We start from the raw sequence: 23,148 nt of genomic DNA, 5'->3' as shown, positions 1-23,148 counted from the left end.
TCGTTCTGCCACCGGGGGGGAGCTCGTTCTACCATCGTGGCTCCAGGGACGAGAGGAGTCGCGACTGGGATGAACGAGTCCTGAGTCCACGAACCGGTGGAGGAGCGAGGCCTACGAGGGTGGAGGAGTCTGGAACCCGACCGGCGGCTATGATGTCATGATGAGGCTGACGTCGCTCAGACAGCGAGACATGAATACGACGCCCAGGAAGCTGGTGAGGAAGACGAGGAAACCTGCCGCGTTTCCCTAGCCCACCTGTAGAGGGGGCGGGGGAGGGGGGAATAATGGAAAATAGCTCTCGTCTTGCAAGATCAAAATTGCAAGGCTACGCTAATTCATCTCAATGCTCATCTCCAGCAGAACAACTTTCACGACTACTAGTCGTGATGAAAGCTTTGACCCTCTTTTGAGATTCGGTTCCCGACGAGTCACTCGCTAAAAAGAGTCGTTGCGTTCGTCCGATTCTTTGTTGGTTTTTCGGTTCAGTCGGTGTGAGACACAGTGAGCGAGGGAGGACTTCCTGAACGATGGAGGAGTCGGTTTCGGCTCTGAGTTGTGAATGGAAGAATAAGTGAATTCTGTCAAGATTATTATAACGGTGGAATGCAAAGAGTGAATAAGTAACAATCAAGATGAATTTTAACAAATGCAGAGACTTTTTTTTCCTTGTACTTTACTTCAGTTTAGTAAACATTTCCAGATTTTGAGTCTAAGATTCACTCTTTTCACTCCCAGGTCATTTAAAGGATTTGTTCACTACAGATGAGTCGTGCATGAGTCGTGCATCACTAATTACTTGTAGTTAAATAACAGTGATCACAGTTGTATGTGTTTTTTAAATTCTTCGTACTACACTACTACTACTATCCACTCACTCACATACCAACTCACACATATGTGCAATAATATCCAAGCAGTAAAACTGCACAAACAAGGAGAGGCATTTATATATTATGTTCATTATAATGTTACGTATATTTTGTCTGTTTAAAGATGTGACGATTTATTTTTTTTGGCTATTTGTAACCCCCTCCCTATTAAGTTGTTTGTTTATTTATTTTATTCATTTACTTCTACTATCAACAATAATACTATTCATTATGTCTTTGTTTATCCTATGTACTTCATGATTATTTATTCTCTTGTGTATGTTCTCACTTCCTCTTATTGTTTCAAACTCAAAACGCTGTTTTGGATGTTTGTTCAATTAATCGTTTTTTAAAAATCGGAAATCTCTCTCTCTCTCTATAATAAATAAAATGTACCAGTATGTAGGGGGCAGGTCACAGCTCAGTTGATGACACTCTAAGATGAAGCGTCCAGCTGGGGGAGCTGTGTGTCCCTCCCCCAAGGAGCACGGCCATCTTTACTTCATCACACAGTGCGTGAATGATGCAGTAGAAAGTGCATCTGTCTCTACCTCACCTGTCCGACACTGACCACACCTGTCCTACACTGGCCTGTCCTACACTGATCACACCTGTCCTACGCTGACCACATCTGTCCTACACTGACCACACCTGTCCTTCACTGACCTCACCTGTCCTACAATGACCACACCTGTTCTACACTGACCTCACTTGTCCTACAATGACGATACCTTTCCTACAATGACCACACCTGTCCATTCACTGACCACACCTGTCCTACAATGACCACACCTGTCTTACACCGACCACACCTGTCCTACACTGACCACACCTGTCCTACACTGGCCTGTCCTACACTGACCACACGGCTCTACAGGCCTTTCAGTGCATTCACTGCCGGACCAAAGTTTCCAGAGGAGCTGAGGTCATCATAGGACAGGGTGTGTTCTGGTGCGGTGTTTCCGAAGGTGAACATGTGTCTGTTTTCCTGAGAACTGGACTTTTTCTGGAAGATCATTATTTTGGATTTCTTTAAGTTTACTTGCAGGGCCCAGTTGTGGCAGTATTGCTCCAGCAGATCCAGAGGCTTCTGCAGACTCTGCTCTGTGGGTGACAGCAACACCAGGTCGTCTGCATAGAGCAGGAATTTTACTTCCTTCTTGTTGAGGGTGTGGCCTGCAGGGCTGCAGATTGTTCCAACAACACCACTAGTTCATTAATGTAGATTCAAGATTCAAGGTTTTTATTCATCACATGCATACAGGTATGCAGTGAAATGCAAAGTGGCAGTGCCTACAGAGGCAGTGCACCGTATGAAATAAAATAGTATAAAAACAGAAATAGAACTAGAAGTATACGAACAAAAAAAAAATATTCTGCTCAAAATAAATAAAATCAAGCCAAAATTTAAGTCAGTATATCCAAAGAAAAGATTTATAATCTGTATCCAAAAAGAAGTGTGTGTGTGTGTGTATATATATATATATATATATATATATATATATATATATATATACATATATATATATATACACAATCTGCCATCTCTCCAGGACCTGTATGCCTCAAGGACCGTGAGGTGTGCAGGTTAGATTGTGGCTGACCCCTTCCACCCCGGACACAAACTCTTTGAAACACTTCCCTGGAGCCCCTCATCTAATGGTCTAGCAGAGAGGGCGGTGCAAACATTCAAGGAGCTGATGAAGAACAGCACAGCTGGGACAATAGAGACAATGGTGGATTGGGCTTTGTTTAGCTATCGCATCACTCCACAGTCGACTACTGGATTGTCACCAGCTGAGATGATGATGGGAAGGAAGCTGAGGTGTACACTTGACTTGATGCACCCAGATTTAAAACAAAAAGTCGAGTCAAAACAAACAAGACAGAAAAACTAACATCGCAAAACATCGCAACTTTGAGGACGGTGACTCTGTCTACACTAAGAACTTTGGATATGGACCTAAATGGATACATGGACGAGTGCAGGAGTTAACAGGACCAGTTTCCTATACTGTGTTGCTGGGGGATGGAAAAGTGGTCAGGCGACATGTCGATCAGCTGTTCAGCAGGCAGGAAGGGGAGCTGCCTACACCAGTGTCCAGTACTACAGGGGACGACATAACAGAACCCAGTCCACCAGCTGCTGGAGCACTGGAGGGCGCAAGTTCTCACCAAAGAGAGGACAGTGCTGTGCCAGTGGTGACCCAGGAGGATACTGCACCAGGGGGTACATCAGCCGACCGATTGCGCAGATTAAGGAGGGACAAACGTCCTCCAAACCATTTGAAAGACTACTCCACATAAAGTGGATGCCTTTAGGGGCAAGAATGTACCCTAGTCTCCCTAAGGGGGAGATGAGTGTTTGAATAAATAAATAAAAAGAAAGAAAAGTAAATAACAAAGTGTTCGGAAGAAATAAAAGGTGTTCTGATATTGTGATGGTTACATAAAGTTATATTAAGGAAGCAGGGTACAGCAAGCTAATATATATATATACATATATTTAAGTTTATATGTTATTGGCTAGATGGGAAAGAAAATGCTGTGGTGTATTATTATTTTCATTGGTTAACTAAAGGACAGAAAAGCAAGAGCGAAGAAGGGAGGGATGTGATAGAGTGCAGTTATATGACTTCGCCAGTAGAGGGACTCTATCTTAAGTAAATGCTCCTTCGCCCTCTCTGTCATGTGTTGTACTGATAGCCAGCCTGGCATGTTACGGCCGCGCCACATGTTGCTGAAGACGGTTAATAAAAGGTGAACAAACCAGGAGTTGGTCTCAGTTACCTGAAGGCAAAATACCAAGATACCACAGAGCTATTTTTAATAAGACCTTTATTGGCTGATTTGTGAAAAATATTGAATATATAGAGAAGGGGTCCATGTCAGTGAACACAGTCAACTACGATAGTCAAGAGCTGAACAGTACGTGAACCTCCCTAGAGACTCCCCTCTGACCCCACCATGAAGCATGTACAGGCCTAAGGAGCCACAGAGATGCACCAGCTCTTTGCCTGTTTTGTTGACCACACGGTCAGGGTTGTTTCTCTGAGGAGTGGTGGGGTTGAGGTACAGTGAAGGGGTGGGGTTGAGGTACAGTGAAGGGGTGGGGTTGAGGTACAGTGAAGGGGTGGGGTTGAGGTACAGGGAAGGTGTCTGAAGATGTGACTGTTGCCAGTAGCATCCACTATATCAAGTTCAAGAGGTTATTTGTCACATACATATACATACGGTCATACATATATGCAGTGAAATGTCATGACACCCGGTGATTACACACAATAAGCTCTATAAGCTCTAAAAATACTAAAATGTGCAGAATCGACACAAGGTGCTCACACAGGGGCGGCGCCTCATGATTCTGGGTTCTATAATTATATAATTATATTAATTGTATCAGGCTCACATCATGTTGTGGCGTTCAGGTCTCCATCAGCAGAACCCCCTTTCTGGGCCTGGTAGCGGTTGATCTGTACTTGGAGATGGTCAAAAAGGTATTTGTTAAAATAGGGAGATTCCGGGGGGGGAGGGGGGATGGTATGCTGCACATATATATAAATCGTTATCACATTTGATGTGATTTGATTTAGTTTTAGCCGCATATGTGTTGGTGCTTTTTTGATTGGTTTTAATTGGTTTGACAGATCCACAACAACATCAATGTTCCACAACATTTAAAATGCAGGAGGGTCAAGTTGCCTGTGCTTTGGAGGGTGAATCCAGCGTCGTTGTACCTGCTCACTGAGGTTTAGAGATGGAGCCAGATCTCCATCTCACCTTCACATCTTCTCAGTGTGAGCTGGACCTACCGCTCAGTTAGCTGCTGTGCAACACTTGCTGTACACACAGTCCGTCTGCACTCGCTGATGTGGGAGTTGGTTCCAGGTTCCTGGTTGGACCGGTTTGACTTCAAACTCATGTGATGACACTTGAGAAGGAGAGTTTTACTGAGGAGGAACAAATGAACACAAGCAGCCAGGACGGACTGTGGAGGAACAGCAGCGTCTTCTCTCTACACATCAAGAAGGTCAAATGTCTCAGTGGATTCAACGGACTGGAACCTACCAGGGAACAGTGGACGTATGAAGCTTGAGGTAGGAACACAGCTCCCGACACTATTTTTGTATGAGCTCATGTATTTTTGTAGAAAGCTAGAATGTGACGTTGGTTCTTGTTGATCATTTATCTTCTATTTGAAGAGGTTCCACAGGTTGGACTGAAAAACATTTGATCTGCATCCGCTTCATGTAGAAGACCATGTCGGAGAAGGGAATGACCTTAGTTTCAAGCTTTATATGTAAAATACATGTACCTGTGTCACTGCTTACATACCTGCCTTACTGATCATGTCTCACTTATGATATACCCGTCTATCTGCCTGTCTTACTGAAAGGGATGAGATTTACAGGAAATCTCGAACAATCTGGTGTTGCAGGAAGTCATTCCTTTCTAACTTGTAGAGAATAGAAAGGAATGTTTGAGATGCAAAGAGTGAAGACTGGAACAAAGAAACATCAACACAAGCGAGAGAATCTCAAAGTAGAGATGATAGACCAGCGAGAGAGACAGAACCACTTCATGGACTGGGAGAGAGAGACCACCACATTGTTACATGAGCCAAGGTCAAGAAAAGTGTGTTTCTGTTTGGACACAATGGATGAACAGTGACTTCTTGGAGACTGTAAATCATTCAGTTTGAGTTAAATGCTGTGAAACTGGAAGAGTGATGATCAATATTCATCCCTCATTCAATGTGATCAGTGAAACGTGCTGTTCACTGCTTCTGATTGGGTAGAAATACAGAGCTTGTTCTGATCACTTACAAATGCAGGTATTGTTGTTATTGGTTTGAAGTGCAAAGTGTGTTGTGCTGAATAACATGCAGAGCTTGTAGTAAACTCTTTCTGTTTAAATGTTGTTGCAGAACCTGTTTGGCCTGCAGGCCGGACTTTGAACACCTGTGGTTAAGTGTAACACTGTGACATCATCATGTTATCTGAATTTAAAGGTCTGCAATCAACTATGAATGTGTCTGAGGAGAGAGAGGAGGGGCGTCCCACCACTAAAACAACTCAGTCTGGGGAACATGGCGGCCCGAGCAAAGCTAAGCGGTAAGATGAGGATCTCTGAGCGTCTGGGACTGTTGTCCATCTCAGAGCTCAGCAGTGATGTCACTACACCTTCATTAGTCTGAGGAAAAGCTCTGTGTGTGTTGTGTTGAAGCCCAGAGCAGCAGGACAGTCCAGAGGGTCCTGCACCCAGTGGGGTCTCCATCAAGAGTGACCAATCTATGGATATAGCTTTGGTGTTCAAAGATGGAGATCATTCTACGGAGCAGAGGTGAGGATTTATCAAATAGTTGATCAAATAAAACAGCTAAACATCCTCAAATCCAAACGTCTGGATGGTGCTTATTGTTTATCTGGTAGATTCCATCAAAAGAGAGCAGACTGTCCTGAACCCAGCTGTGTCTCCATGAAGAGTGACAGGTCTATGTTTCATCCTATTCACTTCAAAGATGGCCGCCCCTCCATGGAGAAGAGGTAGGACTTTCAAACAAATGGTGGAAACAGAGGAGATGGTTGTTATCATTCTCCACTGAGGAGAGTGAACAAGTCAGGAGGAAATGAATTGGTCAGAACAAGCGTTAAAGCACAACGTCAGTGACAGGGAGGGCTTTTGTTGGCACTTTTTAAATTATTGTGTATATCCGTGTAGTTAAGTAGAAATATATAAATTACTGCTTCAACGTTAAAAGAACGTGTAGTGCACTGAATTAAAGCTTCCAATGATATTGGATATTGATATCAACTGCTGCAACCATGCCAACCTGCCCTGATGCATTGTGGGACGTTGTTTAAAAATGACTAATCCCGTCTGTTGCCTGTTTAGGATGAATTGTATTTTTAGTTGTATTCATGTTTTATATATTTATATATTTCCATTTGTTAACATGTTGAATTCTGTCTATAAATATTTGTGTGGTAGGATCCAAATGTGTCAAATAAAAAGGTGTGGCTGGGGCTGCACAAGGGACCCCTCTACACTTGAACTTGTCCGTCAGTTTTGAAGAACACGACTGGTGAATCCCCGCCTTGTTTTCATTGAGGGGAGTGCAACTGAGCAAACGACTGTGTTGATTGTGAACCACAGTTGAAATGGAGAGGAAAAGAAAGGTGAAAACAGCCAAGGATAGCACCGTATCAAAGGAGGTGGAGTGTGAATATGTATTTGGGAACAGTACTCATGTGGTGGGTCGCTCTGTGAGTCACAGTCCCGGGTCGTTTTTCAGTCCCATCAGAACCTTCAACCTCTGTCACATCCAAGAGTGTCACCTCTAACTGTGTGTGTGTGTGTGTGTGTGTGTGTGTGTGTGTGTGTGTGTGTGTGTGTGTGTGTGTGTGTGTGTGTGTGTGTGTGTGTGTGTGTGTGTGTGTGTGTGTGTGTGTGTGTGTGTGTGTGTGTGTGTGTGCTCTCCACAGAGACCAGCAGAGGTCAGAGGTCACCAGTGGTCAGTCTGGACAGCAGCATCAAACAGACCTGGACTCCTTATTCCTGGTGTGTAAATGTCCAACAAGCTCCAAATGACATGAAGCAGCATGTGTTGTGGTGCTGATGGTCTCCATGCTTCCTCTTCACACCAGTGGGATGTGAATCCAGGACAGTAAAGTTCTCACTGATGTTCTTCTGTTCCAGCTGCTGGAAGACAACATGGTCACCTTTGTGAAGGAGGAGCTGAAGAGGCTCCGGAAGGTTCTGAGTCCAGATGACCCACAATGCTCAGAGAGGCAGAGGGAGGAAGAGGATGATGAGGTGGACGGTGAGGAAGAGGAGCAGAGGAGGAGCGCCAGAGAGGGAGTTGTGAACATCACACTGCACTTCCTGAGGAGGATGAAGCAGGTGGATGTGGCTGACTCTCTGCAGAGCAGTAAGAGACTGTGATTCACACATTTTAAGGAACATTCCACTCTGGTTCTCTGCTTCATTAGTACAACTGTTCTGAGAAGAAAATGAGAGCTCTACCAGTTCTCTACATGTAGAGTTCAGAGATATATCCAGGAGACAGTTGCTAGGAGACGAGTCGCTAGGAGACAGTCGCTTGGAGACAGTCGCTAGGACAGAGTCGCTTGGAGACGGTCACTAGGAGACAAGGTATAGGATACAGTCGCGAGGAGACAGTCGCTTGGAGACAGTCGCTTGGAGACAGTCGCTTGGAGACAGTCGCTAGGAGACAGCTGCCAGAAGACAGTTGCTAGGACACAGTCGCTAGGACACGGTCGCTAGGAGACAGTTACAAGGAGACAGTCGCTAGGAGACAGTCGCTAGGAGACAGTCTCTAGGACACAGTCGCTAGGACACAGTCGCTAGGAGACAGTCGCTAGGAGACAGTGGCTAGGAGACAGTCGCGAGTCTAAGAACTACGACTTTAATATCGTTTCCAGTGGAATAATATATGATCAAAATTGAAGCAACATAGAAGGTGTCTACTTTTTTAGACTGGAGATTTATAGTAGTACTTGTACCTTTTTAATGGGAGATTTATAGTAGTACTAGTACCTTTTAAATGGGAGATTTATCGTAGTACTAGTACCTTTTTAATGGGAGATTTACAGTATAGTAATACTAGTACCTTTTAAATGTGAGATTTATAGTAGTTTTCGTACCATTTTAATGGTAGATTTATGGTACTACTAGTACCTTTTAAATGGGAGATTTATCATAGTACTAGTACCTTTTTAATGGGAGATTTCAACAGCTCCATATCAGAGTAGAATGGTCTGTTACTAATAAGCCAGTAAAGCTACATGTTGGTTTTCATGGTGTTAATATCAGTAAAGCTGCAGATTCATGACCAACTGCACAGTTAACCTTCACATCACACACATACAGTCAGTCAGTCTGCTTGTTCCAACTGTGATGAGCTAAATAGACAACATGGGTTTGTGAGTTTTATACATTTAGCAGGAAATATCTACATTATTCTCATTGACAATAACATCTACTCATTGATGTTCTCTGTTGTTTGTTCATTCAGTAAATCTTGTTCCTGTCTGCCGACGTAAACTGAAGTCTCATCTGAAGGAGAAGTTCCAGTGTTTGTACGAGGGAATCGCTAAAGCAGGACAACCAACACTTCTGAACCAGATCTACACAGAGCTCTACATCACAGAGGGAGGGGGTGAGGAGGTCAACCAGGAACATGAGGTCAGACTGATTGAAGCAGCTTCCAGGAAAACAGTGACAGAAGAAACAGTAATCAAATGTCAAGACATCTTTAAACCCTTACCTGGACAAGATCAACCAATCAGAACACTGATGACAACGGGCGTGGCTGGAATTGGTAAAACAGTGTTAACACACAAGTTCACTCTGGACTGGGCTGAAGACAAAGCCAACCAGGACATACACTTCACATTTCTATTCACCTTCAGAGAGCTGAACTTGCTGAAAGGGAAACAGTTCAGTTTGGTGGAACTTGTTCATCACTTCTTTATTGAAACCAAAGAATCAGGAATCTGCAGCTTCGACAAGTTCCAAGTTGTGTTCATCTTGGACGGTCTGGATGAGTGTCGACTTCCTCTGGACTTCCAGAACAATGAGATGTGGACTGATGTCACAGCGTCCACCTCAGTGGACGTTCTGCTGACAAACCTCATCAAGGGCAACCTGCTTCCCTCTGCTCGCCTCTGGATAACCACACGACCTGCAGCAGCCAATCAGATCCCTCCTGAGTGTGTATACATGGCGACAGAGGTTAGAGGCTTCAGCGACCCACAGAAGGAGGAATACTTCAGGAAGAGATTCAGAGAGGAGGAGCAGGCTGACACCATCATCTCCCACATCAAGGCATCACGCAGCCTCCACATCATGTGTCACATCCCAGTCTTCTGTTGGATCACTGCTACAGTTCTGGATCACGTCCTGACAACAGCCCAGAGAGGAGCGATGCCCAAGACCCTGACTGAGATGTACATCCACTTCCTGCTGGTTCAGTCCATACAGGGGAATGTCAAGTATCATGGAGGATCTGGGACAGATCCACACTGGAATACAGAGAGCAAGAAGATCATTCTGTCCCTGGGAAAACTGGCCTTTGAGCAGCTGGAGAAAGGAAACATGATCTTCTATGAAGCAGACCTGGCAGAGTGTGGCATTGATGTCAGAGCAGCCTCAGTGTACTCAGGAGTCTTCACCCAGGTCTTTAAAGAGGAGTGTGGGCTTCACCAGGACAAGGTTTTCTGCTTTGTCCATCTGAGCATCCAGGAGTTTCTGGCTGCTGTTTATGTCTTTCTGACATTCACCAGCACCGGTGTCAATCTGCTGTCAAAACCACAACCAACATCAAAGTTATCTCGGCTTTTTAAAAAGAAACCTGACTTAAAATCCCTCTACCAGAGTGCTGTGGACAAGGCCTTGCAGAGTGTCAATGGACACCTGGACTTGTTCCTTCGCTTCCTATTGGGTCTTTCACTGGAGACCAATCAGCTGCTCCTAACAGGCCTGCTGGAACAGACAGGAAGTACCTCACTGACCAATCAGAAAACAGTGCTTTACATCAAGAAGAAGTTTAATGAGAATCTCTCTCCAGAAAGAAGCATCAACCTGTTCCACTGTCTGAATGAGCTGAATGACTGTTCTCTAGTGGAGGAGATCCAACATCACCTGATATCAGGAAGTCTCTCCACAGTGAACCTCTCCCCTGCTCAGTGGTCAGCTCTGGTCTTCATCTTACTGTCATCAGAAGAGGAGCTGGAAGTGTTTGACCTGGAGAAATACTCTGCTTCAGAGGAGGCTCTTCTGAGGCTGCTGCCCGTGGTCAAAGCCTCCAAAACATCTCTGTAGGTGCACAGATAACATACATATATGAAGTGCACACTGTTTGACAACTGATGAGATATTTGAAGTTAATATCTGTGTATATATACTATCAAACTATATATTTATCTGTGTGCATGTTGATGTGCAGGCTGAGAGGCTGTAATCTGTCTGAGAGAAGCTGTGAAGCTCTGGCCTCACTTCTCAGCTCCAACTCCTCTCGTCTGAGAGAGCTGGACCTGAGCACCAATGATCTGCAGGATTCAGGAGTGAAGCTGCTCTCTGCTGGACTGGGGAGTCCACACTGTGCACTGGACACTCTCAGGTCAGTGTTACTCAACCTTGATGAATTATTTCAATCATTTTGAGATTTGTATTCATGTCAACTATAAATTTCTATGTCAATATACACTTAAAATATAGGTAACACAACTTTATTAGAAGAAATACATGTAATATATGTAAACATTATTATTGTAAATATAACATTAATAAATATAATAATCATATCAGGGTTATCATTATTAGTTAAAACAATTTATTTATTCCATATCTCTTAGATAGCTCGTACAGTTTAATCACAGCCTTTTTCCAAACAATGTAATTGAACAACGTTCCAAAAAGTCACAACTTCCATCACAGTTCCAGTATCACAGACCTTTACATCCTCACATTCAAAGGACAGTTAGATGACGACCCCCCTAACCCTAAATGAAGGATCAGGAAAAAATTTCCAGAATCCCAGACAAAAACATAAAGGAACCTTGAGAAGGGACTTGAGAGAGGGATCCTCCTTCCAGGATGGCTAGGAGAGCAATCGGTGCAGAGTGAGGAAGATAGACATGGAATGAAGAACAGCAAAACAGACAATGTCAAAACTACCAATTATCCAGGAGAATATAATGGAAGAAACATGAAATTTGAATAAAACAAAGGTGTCATTTTAAATGGTTATTTTAAATGGTTATTTTTCCATGAAATGTTCTTATAATAACCACTTTGGCATCAAATGGGGGATTTGTCTTCATGCAACATGTTCATTGTAATCCAAAAACAACTCCAATAAACTGAATGTCCAGAGTAGTTTAAAAAGAAAGGTAATCAATGCTTTTATTCCATAGCCAAGATTGTAAGACAAAATAAGTCTGTAATTCAAACCAAGGAGCTCTGAGTATCTGTATGTATGTGCTCACTGCTCCCAGTGCAGCCACACCTGAACTGAAATGAGTTCAGGTGTGTTCCTTTGTTCCTCCAGCCTGCAGAGGGAGCTAACTCACAGTGTCATTAGTGCATGCATACACAGTGTGAATATACTTTTTTAAAATACATATATAAACCCTTATCAGTCCCACAACGGGGAAATTCCTAATTTCTCTGCATTTACCCATCCTAGTATCTGACATATCTAGGAGCAGCGGGCTGCCATGTAGAGGCGCCCGGGGAGCGGTTAGAGGTTTAAGTGTCTTGCTCAAGGACACATCAGTACGCCACCAGGAGGAGCTTGGGATGGAACCAGCAACCTTCTGCTTACTAGACGACCCCCTTGACCTCCTGAGCTTTGATCTGACTGATCACTGCTTTATTACTCTTCAGTCAAATAAATTAACTGTAGGTTAGAACAAAACAATCTACTTTTTGGTTCCTACAAAAGGACTCAACATAATTTGAAGCTGCATAATCCAGGTGTTCTGAAGCACAATTATACAATGATGAGTCCATTCTCACAATCATGTCTTTGTAGATGTATTATAATTATTAATTCTATTTAATTGTATTTAATGTACAATCTACCGTATGTGACGTATATGAAAACACATTATCTTAAGATATAAGTCCCTAAGTGTGTGTGTGTGTGTGTGTGTGTGTGTGTGTGTGTGTGTGTGTGTGTGTGTGTGTGTGTGTGTGTGTGTGTGCAGGCTGAGAGGCTGTAATCTGTCAGAGAGAAGCTGTGAAGCTCTGGCCTCAGTTCTCAGCTCCAACTCCTCTCGTCTGAGAGAGCTGGACCTGAGCAACAATGATCTGCAGGATTCAGGAGTGAAGCTGCTCTCTGCTGGACTGGGGAGTCCACACTGTGCACTGGACACTCTCAGGTCAGTGTTACTCAACCTCTGGAACCAACTGGATCATTAATGGACATCAAATAATGATGTTTTTTCATGAAAGTCAATCTGAAAAAGTGTTTTGGAACATGTGTACTTTATATGTCTGCATGATCTTACGTTTTTAAATCACCCATTAAACTACTTGACTGATATGATTACACGGCTCTATGGAATATTGACTGATTGGTCAATCAGTGGTCAGTTATTTATGAATACTGACGTCTGTCTGTGAATAATGACGTTGTAAGAGGGAACAACTCCTCCTTGGATGTGTTCACTTCCCGCGTGCACGGCGCTGGCATACTGCTTCTGAAATAATTTCAAATCAATATTCCATCTCATTGTGTTATGTATCGGTTGCCATAGTAACCATTTTCTTGACACCTTGTGCTTCATGTTGTGTTTGCAGCTTGTCAGGTTGTCTGCTCACACAGGAGGGCGTGGCTTCTCTGGCCTCAGCTCTGAGCTCCAACCCGTCCCATCTGAGAGAGCTGGACCTGAGCTACAACCACCCAGGAGAGGCAGGAGTGAGGCTGCTCTCTGCTGGCCTGGAGGACCCACGCTGGAGACTGGACACTCTCAAGTATGTAGAGACCAGCTGACACTCCCTGACAAGCTCTTCTACAAGGAGGACGCTCTACAACCATGTGGTCAATCATACTGGGATGCTGGGGAACATGCTTTGTTGTTAGACAGCACATATGACTGATGTATGATGGGAAACGATGGATACGGGAGCTTCTTAATGTCCATGTTTCCCTGATCTAAGAGAATGTTCTGCTCTGACTGTGTTCTTCCCAGGGTGGAGCACGGTGAAGCGTGGAGGCTGAAACCAGGGCTGAGGAAGTGTAAGTGTCTGTTTAGTGTGATTCAATACTATTTATCATCTATTTAGATGGAAAGTCCCTCCATTCAGATCCTACTGAGAATGAAGATGATGGTGGACATCATGTGTCTTCATCACACTGCTGATAAATGGACAATCTGTCTGTTGATGAATCCACAATATATGAACCAAACAGGGATGTTAGATTATAAACTGTTGCTGTATTGTGTCTTGTTCTCCACCAGATGGTGTTAAACTCACACTGGACCCAAACACAGCACACAGACAACTCTGTCTGTCTGACAACAACAGGAAGGTGATGAAGGTTGAAGAGGAGCAGCCACGCCCTGATCACAGAGAGATATTTGACATCTGGAAACAGGTGTTGTGTAGAGAAGGTCTGACTGGACGCTGCTACTGGGAGGTAGAGAGGGAAGGAAGGGTTGAAATAGGAATGACATACAGAGGAATCAGAAGCAGTGATGACTGCTGTTTTGGATTGAATGACAAGTCCTGGATTCTGTCTTGTTCTAATGATCATTGCTCTGCCTGGTACAATAACAGTGGAACAGACTTGGATCTCCCTCCTCCCTCTGCTCGTCACAGAGTAGGAGTGTATCTGGACTGGTCTGCTGGCACTCTGTCCTTCTACTCAGTTTCCTCTGACACACTGAGACACCTCCACACCTTCTACACCACATTCATTTATCCACTCCACGCTGGATTCAGTTTGTTCTCTGGTTCCTCCGTGTCTCTGTGTCAGATGGAGGAGGTGTAGTATCCTCTCTCTAAAAGCTGAACTGAATATTCAATGTTTTTATCACATAGATCATAAACACTGTACGTATTTGCCTTTCCATGCTGTAGTACATTTGTGTATGTGACATATTTGTATAGTAATTTTCCCTTCATCTGTATATAACTTTACTGTCAAAATAAGTGTTGTAGTCATGTTGATGTTTGTCAACCTGCTGTTGTCCAGTCTTCTGCATGTTACCGTTATTTCATAACTCTCTAGAGAATGGCACAGCTCTGCTTCTTGCTGTTTGTACAACTTTGTTCCCGTCCAAACCAAAGACTGTAGAACAAAATGGACGTAGGGTCTGTGACATCAGCTGTTGTTTTGTCAGCAGATGATTTGAAGCATTTCTTCTTGCTTCTCATATTAGTATCAGTGGATCACAAGGCATCTCTGTTGCTTACAATCAAATCATCATCAACCAGTTCGCTGATGATACTACGCTGTTTTAAAGAGACGCTGCTCAGAGCCCCTTTGGGAAATATTATGGGATATTCAAGCTGCAGGTCTTTACTTCAACTCATCACTGTGATAATTCATGGATATTAAAGATTTCCCCATTTCTGAAATGAGTAATATACCAGTAAAGAATGAAGTTACTTACTTATAATTATATAATTCTAATTATTAATTCACCTTTTTAAAATAAATTGGATGAAACAGTTGATGAGGAATCCAAGTCATCTGTTGTGTTAATGATGGAGCAGTGTTCTGTGCACTATCATTCTGTATCAGGATCATCCTGTGCACTCACACACACAGTCTCAGTCGTCAGCGCTGCCTCCGTTCTCCCCTTCAGCAGCTCATAATGCACCTTAATTCCCCTGAACATGCAACAGAGATGTCCTCCTGTCTGTCCAGGTGGCTCGCACACACACACAGCTCATCTACATGCAGTTATTCCCTTTGGCGCTGGATCGTGGGCTGTTAATGAGCTGCCAAAAAGTATGTACGTGTGTGTGTGTGTGTGTGTGTGTGTGTGTGTGTGTGTGTGTGTGTGTGTACTTGTGCCTGCACTGCAGCGGCGCTCGTCTCAGGGCGATTAAGACGTTGATCCAGTTTCCTGACAAGGCAGACGGGGGGGGGGCCACAAATATCAGGACATTAGAGGCGACAACAACACTAATAGTAAAAAATACAACGAGTTGAAATAGGAATCGAGCGATGTCTGACATTTTAGGAGAAAGGGCAGAATGATCAACACATGGGAGGAACACACCTTGATGTGAGCTTTTCTTCACCTTTATTTGACCTTATTTCTTTGTCTTGTCGACCTTTGTCTATTTCACTTATTATTGGGGCTCCAGCCTCTGCTGCTTTTGTTCATGAAAACCTGACGTCGCTCTTCTGTGGATGTCATGGATCCGACGCAGTCAACGGACAAGCTGAATAAAATGTGGATTGGGTGCGGCCCCAACATGCCGTCGTCCAAGTTTGATCCATATCTGTCCGTTATTGTGGAATAATTTAATAAAAAAACTGTATTTTTTATCATCGCCACAACGCTTGCGTGTGTGAATGACGTCCCCAACAGCTCACATGATGGCATTGCATTGCTAGTGATGGCGTCGTTCACAGGTCGGGCTCTTCCTGTCGGCAAGCTAATATTTTGTGGCTATTAAACTTTATTATGTTTGACAAAAAAACAAGTGTCTGCAGAAGACAACTGGATGAAAGAAAATAAATCCTGAATTATAATTTCTGGTCGCAATAACCATAAACAATTACAGAATGCAAGCAAAATGTATTTATTGTGTATGTGTTTTCAAATATTTTCATTATTTTATGTTTTGTTAGTAGGTGTAGTCCTGAAGTCAGTTAAAACACTTTTTTATTTCAAGGTTTATAAAATACATTATTATTGTGAAGGCAGTTTTCTGTTGATTTAGAAAGTGCCATAAAATAATTATGTTTCCCAAATGGATCAATAATCGTGATCACAGTATTGAATAAAATAATCATGATTATCATTTCATCCTTAATCGTGCAGCCCTACTTCAGGATGAGAACCGCCGTTAGTTGCGGCGTAGGAAACCCCACCCACAGCCGCAAACACCGCCCAACCATAGAACTACACTGCAACCAGGCTGAACGATGAACTTCTCCAGTCACAAAACACTCCAAACATTCCAAAGTAAAACTGAAGGTTTTCTTGGACTTCTTTGGCTTTGAAAAGATCACAACCTGACCAGCCGACATCGTCACTCTGGTATTCAATGGCACCGATGAGAGAAATTCTATTTATTGTGTGAAACTCTGGACAAAGGTTTAGTCTAAAAGGCCTCGTGTTGGTCTACAGTATCGCAGCATTACTCCCAAAAGAGTGAATGATATTAACGTCTATGACCTGTGAAGCCACACTCCAGATAAAGGCCACAAACCCCGATCTGAGCCTGGAATTCAAATGCCACAACACAATTTTTGAGGCATTTCTTTCCCCTGCCTCCCGCCACACACATATACCGTCACCTCACATATATTGCTCTGAGCAGTTACAGTAGGATCAGTGTTACTATTACAGTGATACTATTACTTTACACAGTAGTGTAATTTATTAATTTATACAGTCATAATATTGCAGTTGCTCCCAAAAAACAACCTGTTTCAACTTTCCTCTTAGAGTACTCTTAGAGTACTCTTATATCCGTGATCGGGGAAATCCCATTTGGTCGTCACCTGGTTTCGTTGGGTATATCTGCTCTACTTCATGACAAACACATCACGTGATCCCACAGGACGGCTACACACACGGCCCTGCCCCAGAGCTACGTGGCCGAGCGGGGTCATGGTGTAAAGAATTAAAACATAAAGAGAGAGAGACTGGGGATCGGTGTCGTGGATAAAGCAGCTCCAGACGATGCCGCCTGGCGAGGCGTGCGGGCAAGGTTCTCAGGCCGAGCGCAATAAAGGGAAAACCTGGTGTTGAATGGCTTCTTCTGAAAGCTACGGTTGAAGACCATTCATTCAGCCCTTTGAAGGAGACACACGTCGTCTCTTCAAACGCCAGCACGGCAACGCTGCTTCGCTAATGTACCGACAAATCACATGACGTCATTTGCGATTTAGTCCAAACGGCAAACCAAACATGTTAGTAGATGACAACACGGTGCAGCTCAGCAGAGAACATCGGCAACAGCCACGGTACACGCATTTGAGGTAAAAAAAGTCAAACTATTTTAACTTTTTGCCGTCCTCTGCGACCACATTACAGCCGGATGTCACGTGTCCGCTGCAGCTGCCTGCCAGTCTCGAGTTTTGCACTGCAGTGACGGTGCCGTTTTCTCTGGAAAATGGCACTTAAGTGGATAAATAAAAAACCCTGGATTGATATAAAAGTTGTTTTTTTCTAATTGCACGGAGGCTGTTTGGTGCTTGTAGCGAGGAAGCAGACGGAAGATTTGAACCCGGTTGCGCACGTGGTGTGGATGGTCCGGTGATTGGGGTGCGGCTCCAGGTTATTACTTGTATAATAATATAATTAAATATGAATCATTAATTCCGGTCATAAAAGAAGGGCTTCCATCGCCAGTGGAAACCAGGTGATCAGCTATTGATCACTCCAGATCATGGATGTCCGCTACCTGGCAGGCATGTTATACGTCGCGCCGCAGGGGGCTGGCTCTGTTGAGTTGGAGGTGGCGCCCCATGATCATGCCTCTGATCCGGACAGCCAGCATGCTCCCTCAAATCACACACGGGGGCAGCATTATGCTGTCTTGGTTTGGTTCAGTGTCAAAAGGCAAAGCCGTGATGTCGACGGCTCTTCTTCAGGGCAGTATTGAGGGATCTCTGTATTAAAGCGGCTTTAATGTCACAGCCACAGCCAAACATTGTCTAGGAACAAGCAGCACGAGTAGAGTTAGAGATTTCCTCTTTTTTCCGGTTGGAATGTCATTCGGACAGTAAAGGGAAAAGAGATGCTCAGGGCGTAGACAGGGCCAGGTTTGGTCTGAAGAGACGGGGTCTTCAGTCTGCGACGGAAGATGGGGAGGGATTTGCTCGTTCTGCTACCGGGGGGGAGCTCGTTCTACCATCGTGGCTCCAGGGACGAGAAGAGTCGCGACTGGGATGAACGAGTCCTGAGTCCACGAACCGGTGGAGGAGCGAGGCCTACGAGGGTGGAGGAGTCTGGAACCCGACCGGCGGCTATGATGTCATGATGAGGCTGACGTCGGTCAGACAGCGAGACATGAATACGACGCCCAGGAAGCTGGTGAGGAAGACGAGGAAACCTGCCGCGTTTCCCTAGCCCACCTGTAGAGGGGGCGGGGGAGGGGGAATAATGGAAAATAGCTCTCGTGTTGCAAGATCAAAATTGCAAGGCTACGCTAATTCATCTCAATGCTCATCTCCAGCAGAACAACTTTCACGACTACTGGTCGTGATGAAAGCTTTGACCCTCTTTTGAGATTCGGTTCCCAACCAGTCACTCGGTAAAAAGAGTCGTTGAGTTTCGTCCAATTCTTTGTTGGTTTTTCGGTTCAGTCGGTGTGACGCACGGTGAGCGAGGGAGGACTTCCTGAACGATGGAGGAGTCGGTTCAGCTCTGAGTTGTGAATGGAACTCTCCCGAGAATACTTGAATTCTGTCAAGAATATTATAACGGTGGAATGCAAAGAGTGAATAAATAACAATCAAGATGAATTTTAACAAATGCAGAGACTTTTTTTTCCTTGAACTTTACTTCAGCTCAGTGAACATTTCCAGATTTTGAGTCAAAGATTCACTCTTTTCACTCCCAGGTCATTTAAAGGATTTGTTCGCTACAGATGAGTCGTGCATGAGTCGTGCATCACTAACTACTAGTAGTTAAATAACAGTGATCACAGTTGTATGTGTTTGACATTCTTCGTACTACACTACTACTACTATCCACTCACTCACATACCAACTCACACATATGTGCAATAATATCCATGCAGTAAAACTGCACAATCAAGGAGAGGCATTTATATATTATGTTCATTATAATGTTACGTATATTTTGTCTTTTAAAGATTTAATGATTTCTTTTGTTTTTTGGCTATTTGTAGCCCCCTCCCTATGAATGTGTTTGTTTATTTATTTTATTCATTAACTCCTACTATCAACAATAATACTACTCATTATGTCTTTGTTTATCCTATGTACTTCATGATTATTTATTCTCTTGTGTATGTTCTCACTTCCTCTTGTTTCAAACTCAAAACGCTGTTTTGGATGTTTGTTCAATTAATCGTTTTTTAAAAAATCTAAAATCTCTCTCTCTCTCTATAATAAATAAAATGTACCAGTATGTAGAGGGCAGGTCACAGCTCAGTTGATGACACTCTAAGATGAAGCGTCCATCTGGGGGAGCTGTTTGTCCCTCCCCCAAGGAGCACGTCCATCTTTACTTCATCACACAGTGCGGTGAATGACGCTGAGTCAATTTAATTTATAATTAGAAAAGTCTGATGTTTTTGTATTGTTGACGGTGCAGTAGAAAGTGCATCTGTCTCTACCTCACCTGTCCTACACTGACCACACCTGTCTGACACTGACCAAACCTGTCCTACACTGACCAAACCTGTCCTACACTGGCCTGTCCTACACTGACCACACCTGTCCTACGCTGACCTCACCTGTTCTACACAGACCACACCTGTCTTACACTGACCACACCTGTCCTACACTGACCACATCTGACCTACACTGACCACACCTTTCCTATACTGACCTCGCCTGTCCTACAATGACCACACCTGTCCTACAATGAACACACCTGTCCGACACTGACCACACCTGTCCTACACTGACCACATCTGTCCTACACTGATCACACCTGTTCTACACTGACCTCACTTGTCCTACAATGACCACACCTTTCCTACAATGAACACACCTGTCCTACACTGACCTCACCTGTCCTACAATGATCAGACCTGTCCTACAATGACCACACCTGTTCTACACTGACCTCACTTGTCCTACAATGACCACACCTTTAGTACAATGACCCAAACCTGTTCTACACTGACCTCACCTGTCCTACAATGACCACACCCGTCCATTCACTGACCACACCTGTCCTACAATGACCACACCTGTCTTACACCGACCACACCTGTCCTACACTGACCATGCCTGTCCTACAATGACCACACCTGTCCTACACTGACCAAACCTGTCCTACACTGGCCTGTCCTACACTGACCACACCTGTTCTACGCTGACCTCACCTGTTCTACACTGACCACACCTGTCCTACACTGACCACATCTGTCCTACACTGACCACACCTTTCCTACACTGACCTCGCCTGTCCTACAATGACCACACCTGTCCGACACTGACCACACCTGTCCTACACTGACCACATCAGTCCTACACTGATCACACCTGTTCTACACTGACCTCACTTGTCCTACAATGACCACACCTGTCCTACAATGAACACACCTGCCCTACACTGACCTCACCTGTCCTACAATGACCACACCTGTCCAACAATGACCACACCTGTTCTACACTGACCTCACTTGTCCTACACTGACCACACCTTTCCTACACTGACCTCGCCTGTCCTACAATGACCACACCTGTCCGACACTGACCACACCTGTCCTACACTGACCACATCAGTCCTACACTGATCACACCTGTTCTACACTGACCTCACTTGTCCTACAATGACCACACCTGTCCTACAATGAACACACCTGCCCTACACTGACCTCACCTGTCCTACAATGACCACACCTGTCCAACAATGACCACACCTGTTCTACACTGACCTCACTTGTCCTACAATGACCACACCTTTCCTACAATGACCACACCTGTTCTACACTGACCTCACCTGTCCTACAATGACCACACCCGTCCATTCACTGACATTTACATTTACATTTACATTTAGTCATTTGGCAGACGCTTTTATCCAAAGCGACTTACAAGGGAGAATAACATTCAGCTACATTGCGACAGACCATTGCGACTGACCATGCCTGTCCTACAATGACCACACCTGTCCTACACTGACCACACCTGTCCTACACTGGCCTGTCCTACACTGACCACACGGCTCTACAGGCCTTCTCTTTCAGTGCATTCACTGCCGGACCAAAGTTTTCAGAGGCACTGAGGTCATCATAGGACAGGGTGTGTTTTGGTGCTGTGTTTCCGAAGGTGAACATGTGTCTGTTTTCCTGAGAACTGGGCTTTTTCTGGGAGATCATTATTTTGGATTTCTTTAAGTTTACTGGCAGGGCCCAGTTGTGGCAGTATTGCTCCAACAGATCCAGAGGCTTCTGCAGACTCTACTCTGTGGGTGACAGCAACACAAGGTCATCTGCATCGAGCAGGAATTTTACTTCCTTCTTGTTGAGGGTGTGGCCTGCAGGGCTGAAGATTGTTCCAACAACACCACTAGTTCATTAATGTAGATTCAAGATTCAAGGTTTTTATTCATCACATGCATACAGGTATGCAGTGAAATGCAAAGTGGCAGTGCCTACAGAGGCAGTGCACCGTATGAAATGAAAAAGTATAAAAACAGAAATAGAACTAGAAGTATACGAACAAAAAAAAAATATTCTGCTCAAAATAAATAAAATCAAGTCAAAATTTAAGTCAGTATATCCAAAGAAAAGATTTATAATCTGTATCCAAAAAGAAGTGTGTGTGTGTGTATATATATATATATATATATATATATATATACACAATCTGCCATCTCTCCAGGTATGCCTCAAGGACCGTGAGGTGTGCAGGTTAGATTGTGGCTGACCCCTTCCACCCCGGACACAAACTCTTTGAAACACTTCCCTGGAGCCCCTCTTCTAATGGTCTAGCAGAGAGGGCAGTGCAAACATTCAAGGAGCTGATGAAGAACAGCACAGCTGGGACAATAGAGACAATGGTGGATAGTGCTTTGTTCAGCTATCGCATCACTCCACAGTCGACTACTGGATTGTCACCAGCTGAGATGATGATGGGAAGGAAGCTGAGCTGTACACTTGACTTGATGCACCCAGATTTAAAACGAAAAAGTCGAGTCAAAACAAACAAGTCAGAAAAACTACCATGACAGGCACGCCAAACATCGCAACTTTGAGGAAGGTGAGTTCTCACCAAAGAGAGGACAGTGCTGTGCCAGTGGTGACCCAGCACCAGGGGGTACATCAGCCGACGGATTGCACAGATTAAGGAGGGACCAACGTCCTCCAAACCATTTGAAAGACTACTCCACATAAAGTGGATGCCTTTAGGGGCAAGAATGTACCCTAGTCTCCCTAAGGGGGAGATGAGTGTTCTAATAAATAAATAAAAAGAAAGAAAAGTAGATAACAAAGTGTTCGGAAGAAATAAAAGGTGTTCTGACATTGTGATGGTTACATACATTTATAAAAAGGAAGCAGGGTACAGCAAGCTAATATATATATATATATAAGTTTATATGTTATTGGCTAGATGGGAAAGAAAATGCTGTGGTGTATTATTATTTTCATTGGTTAACTAAAGGACAGAAAAGCAAGAGCGAAGAAGGGAGGGATGTGATAGAGTGCAATTATATGACTTCGCCAGTAGAGTGACTCTATCTTAAGTAAATGCTCCTTCGCCCTCTCTGTCATGTGTTGTACTGATAGCCAGCCTGGCATGTTACGGCCGCGCCACATGTTGCTGAAGACGGTTAATAAAAGGTGAACAAACCAGAAGTTGGTCTCAGTTACCTGACGGCAAAATACCAAGATACCACAGAGCTATTTTTAA

At 44.0% G+C, this 23,148-nt stretch overlaps 1 protein-coding gene across 1 annotated transcript in view; it reads left to right on the top strand.

Moving 5' to 3' along the window:
• Positions 1-14,394, top strand: part of LOC307243535 (uncharacterized protein) — a gene marked incomplete at its 3' end in the record, with an annotated part of 46,864 nt that extends 32,470 nt beyond the window's left edge. The window contains exons 16-25 of the mRNA XM_080018363.1: positions 6,096-6,212; positions 6,302-6,415; positions 7,355-7,430; positions 7,569-7,800; positions 8,908-10,711; positions 10,840-11,013; positions 12,605-12,778; positions 13,200-13,373; positions 13,592-13,638; positions 13,862-14,394. Coding sequence (XP_079874489.1) covers positions 6,096-6,212; positions 6,302-6,415; positions 7,355-7,430; positions 7,569-7,800; positions 8,908-10,711; positions 10,840-11,013; positions 12,605-12,778; positions 13,200-13,373; positions 13,592-13,638; positions 13,862-14,394 — 3,445 coding nt within the window. The remainder of the gene's footprint in view (positions 1-6,095; positions 6,213-6,301; positions 6,416-7,354; positions 7,431-7,568; positions 7,801-8,907; positions 10,712-10,839; positions 11,014-12,604; positions 12,779-13,199; positions 13,374-13,591; positions 13,639-13,861) is intronic.
• Positions 14,395-23,148: the final 8,754 nt, after the last annotated feature.

Source organism: Zeus faber, assembly GCF_960531495.2.
Source record: "Zeus faber genome assembly, chromosome: 17".
In the NCBI taxonomy this organism is placed as follows: Eukaryota; Metazoa; Chordata; class Actinopteri; order Zeiformes; family Zeidae; genus Zeus; species Zeus faber.
Note: the sequence above shows the minus strand (reverse complement) of the source record. Positions and strands in the feature narration are given on the sequence as shown.